The sequence below is a fragment of the Cryptotermes secundus genome, unplaced genomic scaffold, assembly GCF_002891405.2.
Source record: "Cryptotermes secundus unplaced genomic scaffold, Csec_1.0 scaffold286, whole genome shotgun sequence".
Lineage (NCBI taxonomy): Eukaryota > Metazoa > Arthropoda > Insecta > Blattodea > Kalotermitidae > Cryptotermes > Cryptotermes secundus.
Genome location: NW_019736399.1, coordinates 1,026,985 through 1,034,272, shown reverse-complemented (window position 1 = coordinate 1,034,272; position 7,288 = coordinate 1,026,985). Strand labels below are relative to the sequence as shown.

The 7,288-nt window shown below is 36.2% G+C and overlaps 1 protein-coding gene across 4 annotated transcripts in view; it reads right to left on the bottom strand.

Annotated features, from left to right (window-relative positions):
- The window catches only part of LOC111869858 (dipeptidyl peptidase 9), a 26,163-nt gene that overhangs the window by 13,470 nt on the left and 5,405 nt on the right, over nucleotides 1-7,288 (bottom strand). For all 4 annotated transcript variants that reach the window (XM_023861691.2, XM_023861694.2, XM_023861692.2 and 1 more), the window contains exons 5-9: nucleotides 6,456-6,591; nucleotides 4,774-4,914; nucleotides 4,203-4,299; nucleotides 2,933-3,109; nucleotides 1,802-1,973 (exon numbers count right to left, since the gene is read on the bottom strand). In XM_023861691.2, coding sequence (XP_023717459.1) covers nucleotides 1,802-1,973; nucleotides 2,933-3,109; nucleotides 4,203-4,299; nucleotides 4,774-4,914; nucleotides 6,456-6,591 — 723 coding nt within the window. The remainder of the gene's footprint in view (nucleotides 1-1,801; nucleotides 1,974-2,932; nucleotides 3,110-4,202; nucleotides 4,300-4,773; nucleotides 4,915-6,455; nucleotides 6,592-7,288) is intronic.

The window sequence follows — 7,288 nt, the reverse complement described above, 5'->3', positions numbered from 1 at the left end:
TGTTGCAGTTTAAAGTTCCCTGCATTTTGGAAGAAAATAACTGATCTATCCTGATAAATTGTTTATGTAACACATTAAAACTTGCAATATTCTCATTATATGTAATATATGTTCTCAGATTAATTAATATTTTGAAGTATGAAATATTTTTTCGAAATTGAAAAATTGCCAGAAATGTTCTTGGTTGCTTTTCTACAGGGAAGCAATGCTTCCACCACATCCATGTACCCTACGCCCCTGGTATCAATGGCAGGCTCTTGTGAACACACTAATGAACCTTCAGGTTCCAAAAATGATGAAATTCTTGACTTATTAGCTTCTCAAGGATTCTGCTCAATGGAGTTAGTTAATGTAAACAGAGTGAAGTTAAAAAATGTATCATATGGATACTCAACATTTTCTACAAACCAGTAATAATGAAATGTAATTAAGTACTTAAAACAGAAAGATTTTTACAATGTAAGTGGAAATTAATGGAATCTACATCACTGTACTTTCAAGGTGGGTGAACGAAATAATAGAAACATTAAGAAATTTAATAGAATTTGTGTGTGCTGGCTATAGTGAAATGATTTCAGTTGGCAACACTGAATGTTCTTCCATTTCTTTACACTCTGTAGTGCTTGTGTCAGTGCATTAGTGATTGTGTTGAGTGACAGGCTGTGTGAAAAAATTTGAAAATGGGAAACTTGTCTGATTTTGATAGAGGACAGATCATTGGTGCACATGTCGCTGGAGCACCTGTGACAAAAACTGCCACATTAATGCATGTATTGAGAGCGACAGTTTCTAAGGTAATGTCGGCATACACAAATCATGGGAAGACAACATCAGCAAAGGGGAACAGTGGATGAAAATCAACAGTGACAGAAAGAGATTGAGAAGCAGCACAGGTGACAGGACGGCAGAACTGAATATTCATCTTGAAGACCCTGTTGCAACAAAATCGTTCCAACATGAGCTTCACAAATTCTATATCTATGGTAGGGCTGTAATTGCTAATCCTCTGATTACTGAAAGTAATGCTCAGATGAGTTATCCTTTATGCTATTTTTTACAGCAGGAAGAGTTTCCATTTGGGGAACACCCGAGGAAGCCTAAAATCTGGAACGCCTGGTTCCAACAGCGAAACACAGAGGAGGTTCTGTGATGGTTTGGACAGCAATATTGTGGTACAGCATTCTGTTGGTCCTATTATTACTTTTCATGCCTGAATTACTGCAAAGGAGTACATGGACAAGTTGGGTAAGCAGGTGCATCGCATGACGCAGGCACTGCTTCTGAAAAAAATGCAGTTTTCCAAGATGATAATATCCCCATTCACACAGCTGGAACTGTTCAGTCATGGTATGAAGAGCATGACAGTGAACTTCAACATCTTCCCTAACCAGCACAATCACCAGATTTGAACATCAATGAACCACTCTGGTAGTTTCGGAAACTTGATTGAGGAACAGAAGACTAGTATAAAATTCTGCTAGAGACTGTTCAAAACTTGTACAAGTCCATTTCAAGAAGGACTACAGCTGTACTGAAGGCAAATGCTGGACCACAAAAATAAAAAAATTTGCACAGTATTTGTAGTGTTTCTATTATTTTGTTCAAACCTCGCTAAGACTGATATCAAGATGGGAATAAGTTACGAAAGATGTCACACAGAAGGAAGGAAGGAAGAAAATACGGGAAGTGGAAGAGGAGGTGCTTTTGAAGGGTAGTGGTACATTGAGAGGCTTGGTTGTTAGATGACCCAAACAAAAAACTGAAATGTCAAAAGAAGAAGATCATTTCTGTAGGAACTTACATTGATCCAGAGGTCAGAATGCTGTGCGTATATGACTTGGACGGCAGATGCGGGTGGGTTCAAGCTGTTCTCTACATCGTACATGTTAGGTGGAGGTTCTGTGAAGTTATCCATAGAGAGTAAAACCAACTCCAGTCTCTGCTGTCTTCGGTCCAAAAGCTGCACCCATAGGCTGTAATTGAACATGCTCTTATGACACTGACAATTGTGTTGTAACTGCTTGAAATCATCAAGAAAGCTGCCAGTGACTGGTTCAGGACAGCATTTCTCTGCATTTCCATTCCGCAATGCAGGACTAAGTAAGCTGAAAAACTTTTTAATCAAAATATATTTCTACATATTAATAAGAGTTCACAAAATGGTAAGAGTAGCAAGATTTTGTTGACTCCCATTTTGTCATCTCATCAGCCAGTACTGCTGTTTCTTTGTTAGACTTTTGATGCCTTAATACTCTTAACGCATCTTTACATTTGTTTAGATAACACGTATATTATAAAGATTATATAAAGAAAGTATGAAAAACAATATGAATACAGAACATGTCATGATGAAGACAATACTAAAATAATCTTGTGATGTGAACTGGGTTTATGTTGAAGAAAGCAGTCTTCTGGGATTTGGCACCATGTATATGTGGTGTTAACTGACGTTTCGGAGGAACGTATCGCCTCCATCTTCAGGGTAGAAGAAAAAATAAGAAATCTGCAAGCGAAGAGACCGTGAGAACTGGTAAAAGCAGACTGCTTTTACCGGTTCTCACGGTTATGAAGCTCCTCATTATGCATTTTTCTCCAACCTCCTGTCACTTCATCTCTCTTCGGTCCAAATATTCTCTTCAACATGCTGATATGTAACTGAATCCAAAAAATTACATGAAGGCTCTCAGAATGAATAATTAAATTTATACAGAGTGATGTTCAATGGAGTTTCATTTATGATTTTGTATTGTATGCATCTTGGTAGGCACTGACTTGTGTTTCTGCTGGTTGGAGTATGACTAGTGTCATAATCAGGAGTGTAGGGGATAGTTTAGTTATGTGGTGTTATCCAGTGAGCTGAAGGTGATGCTATAGACTGCATTTCTGGTGTGATACCTTCACAGTTCATAGCCTTAGCGAAATGATTACTCACTGTTCTGCATTTGGAGTCCAACCTACTCTAACCAAGTACTCCATCCAAGGAAACATTCCTGAAAGTGGATACTGAAGTTCTAACATATAAAAATCCATAATTTGCATATTGTCATTCAGTCTAAATTGTACCATCTTCAGATTAGATCTCGAGTTAGGTGTGCCAGCACGTGGGAACCTGGAATAACCACAAAACCAATGCTTTATAAATCTTCATATTCAAATTACATACATTTCCTGGTGTATAATCAACTGCTTGAGCTAGGCATGAGAAATCTGGTTCAGATATCATACAACATACTTACATATTATCTATGAGCTATTATTTGTAAGTTAACAGATACAAACATGATAACAGTGAGGAAGTCTGAGGTTATATCTGACAAATTTAATGTACAAAGAATCAGTACTAAGTAAAAGTTCTTCATAAAAATTAAATAGAATGAACAACAATAACACAGTAAGTGATCTGTAGGACTAGAAATCTATAGAACAGTAAGGAAGGCTTCATGAGTTGTGCCTGGAACTCTTTGTTTTATTCTGTGATAATTGTTCTGTTCCAGTATACTTTATAATTAATTATCTGAGATTCAAGATTTGTATGGCAATTCCTATGAAGATTACTGTCTTCTGGGATATGAGGCCATGTAATTTGGTATAGAGTTACCAATGTGTCACAGGAATCAGTTACGTACATCTTCAGAATAAGAGTATGTATAAGATAATATCATCATATCCAAGATAACAGCAACTTTCATAATCAATTATTATTCTCATAGAATCATGTGTTTCACTTTGCAGTACAATTTTACATCTTTTGATAACATTTTTCTGCAATTTGTTGATTTAGTGGTGCATCCACTGTTATATGTTCTATGGTTTCACATGCTGCTTGAAACTGGTTGCTATCTGTCATCCTGGATATTATCATTTATAATGCACATCTTGTAATTTCTCTTACATATTACCCTGCCCTACAAAGTAGTTACAGATCATTCAGTTCCCTTGCTCTTAGGTTTCTCTGTCCTGTGTCTAACACACACCCTCTTCAGGATGAAGATGTCAGTTGCAAAGTATGCCAAAACAAAGGAAGAGCTTCAATATATGTTGTGATTAAACCCCAAATGATGAAGTCATATAATCCTTCAGTTTCACCAGAAAAAATTGGAAAGGGGGGGTCACATATTTGCACCATAAGTTACAAATTATGCTAATTTATCTATAAAATTCTGGCCAATAATTTCATTATTATTATGTTTATTAAACCTTACCTAAATTCCTCTGCTTCTCCAAAATTTCCAGATGGAAAACAGAATATTTTAACATCGCTTTCGTCTACTTCTTCGTAAACTATTCTGTAAATACCATCTGGAAATAAAAAGAAAATACAAAAAGTTAGGTGCCTTGAATCTACGAATGTGCATGAAAACACAGTCTCTAGATACATTAATATAATTTCTTTAATGTTATATTTTCAAAATTTTAGACTAATGAGCTCAACAGTAAACTGTCTGGATTTAAGGTTTTCCTCACTTGAACATTAAAATGAGTTTGTCCCTTGAAGAATCTTAAGCGGACATTTGATTGTACACATATGGATTATTTTAAAAGATGGCAGTAGGGACATACATAATAAAATACCGTATTACTTCAAATATAAGACACATTTTATGTTTTTTTTTCTATTGAAAAACTGAGGTGCGTCTTAAATTTGAGGGATGTCCATGTTTCTAATTTTTAATCCAAAACCAACATTCAAAAACTGAATGCATCTTAAATGTCAGTGTAATGCAGTTTCTCCATTTATACTTCTATTCACAGCAAATCATACAAATATCTTACCAATATTTATTGGTTGCCACCAGTAACCCTGATACCTGCTGAATTCTTCCTGCATCACATAAGATGGGATCCCAGCACTAAGAGGGTCGTCTGATATACTACGGCCACCTTTATGAGCAAACGTCAACCTTAAGGTGCTTCCTGAAAGATTACAGTACTGTACAATTCTATGACAAGGTCTTATTTTGGAACTTCCCTATCTGAACTCCTGTGTTTTTGTCTTGAACGATGTACTACAGCATTTAGTGTAAAACAGAATAAGAATTTATTTTCTTGAGAGGTATGAGATTCTCACAATGGTAAGCATCAAGATTATGGTTATGCAGGATATGGTGCCACTCAGTTTGGTAGAGAGTATTAATGTTTTTGAGGTACTTATCTAGCGACCTACAAGGCATCATATCTTAGAAGACCCCAAACTTGAATTTAATTCAAAGTTATGGAACCACTGTCTTCTCACCTTCCTAATATTTGGTGAGGGCTAAAAATTATAAAACTCCTCGTTACAAAACCTACTCCATCCTCCGTATGGCTAAATTTTATCTTCAGCACCTTATTTTCAAACAACCTCAATCTATATTTTTAACTTACAGCAAGGAACAAAATTTCACACCCATGCAAAACAATTAGAATTATGGCTTTCACAGACAATTCTGAACCAAAAGGCAGCATGTATTACATGAATTGAATTTGATCATAGTTTCACAAATACAATTTTGATATGATTGTAATTCCTAAGTATTTGAATTCTATTACGTTCTTAAAGGATTTATTGCCCACCTTTACATTGCCATTCTGTCCTGAATTCTGACAATGAGACATGACAATGTTAACACTTTTGTAATAATAACAATTAATTCATAACTGTATAATACAATATTCACGCAAAATGCCATAAATCAAGCATGCAGTACACATCATACAGCCTGTATATCTGAATTGCAGAAGCAACTTCAATTTAAATGCAAAACAGTAACTATGAATGATTACATTAAATGGAAAATTTCCCTGGCTATGTAACCTAATTCTTCATGTAGGAATTGATGGCATGAGCGAAGAAAACTGGCTAAGTATACACATACATATCTAATGCAGCAGAGTCTTCATTGGCTAATAAAGAGAGAACAGGAGACAGTCAAGCAGTCACCTAGCCCACAGATGATCCAGCTCACTGTTACTTCACCTGCAAGTGACGGTAAGTGTCATGAAGTAGTTATCTATCTCAGAGTTGACCTTTTTTTAGTCACACTTGGTATACGGAACATTATTAAACTGGGCTATTTGTGGGATAGGTGACGCTTATGCACACTGAATGTGTTTCGTTCTTAAAATTGGTCTCCGGTGATGATAAAAACATCAGATTTTTTTTTAGTTTTATGCTTTGCATCTGAAACATTAAGTGGTGTAGTATAACCATAATAAAATTAATACGGTCATTCTTATTAATTTAATTCTGTCTAGTTTTATTTTTATTGTTTAGAAAATTGTTGTGTAGATGGCCACTATGTACCACGAACAGAGTCCTTGACACAGTGTATTACCTGAGAGGATTTAACCACATTTAACCACCATAAACACTCCAGAAAATGCACCATTTGATAGGATGCCAAATGACTAATGATATCGCCAGACAGTACAGTCATCTTAAATGGGGCTACTGTACAACCAAAGGGTAGAGTTACCTGTTAATGTGTGTGACACCCATATGTCACTGTTACACACATAAGCTACAAGATCAGGGTTGGAGGGACAAATCTGAGGGTTCAGCCTTGCCCCACATGAATTCATTCGTAGTTCAGCTGGAAACAGGGGTCCATTCTGAAACAATTTATATATTGTATCATTTGATATTAGTTTGTATTCACTGTAATTTCTTTTACTAGAAGTAAGCATCAGTTGATCACAGTGGCCACATAGTCTAAGGCATGAAATGTCTTTGCCCACTCGAACACTGGGATTGTGGGTTTGAATCCCACTCAAGGCATAGGTGTTTGCCTGTTTATTCTCTGTTTGTATTGTCCTGTGTAGGTAGCAGCCTTGCACCAGGCTGATCCCCCATCCAAGGAGTCCTACCAACTGTCTATGATTAAGATACTAAAGTGAAAAAAAAGCATTTCATAGATGCCCTAAGCTCCAATAGATGGACAGACAGACAGATAGATAGCTGTAAGCATCATCATGATTCTGTTCTTGTATGCTTACTTATAGCATGTACAGACACCTCCTTTAAAGTGGAAAGATGAGAGTATGAAACAGTGCAAATTACCATGCTAGTCATGCATATGTGTGTTCTTTTAAAACTGTTGCTTGTGGCAGATTACACCCATTTCTTCTCTTCAGAATTCGCCATGTCTTTGAAACAAGAACTTCATTTGGGGCACTGCAGATTTGAACAGGAGCAAATGAGGGGCCAACAAAAGGCTATACAATACACATGAGGCAAAAGCATGTATTATAAAAATGGAGAGGGGTAACTCAAATTTGAACCTCCACATTAACTGACTACTATTTGCAA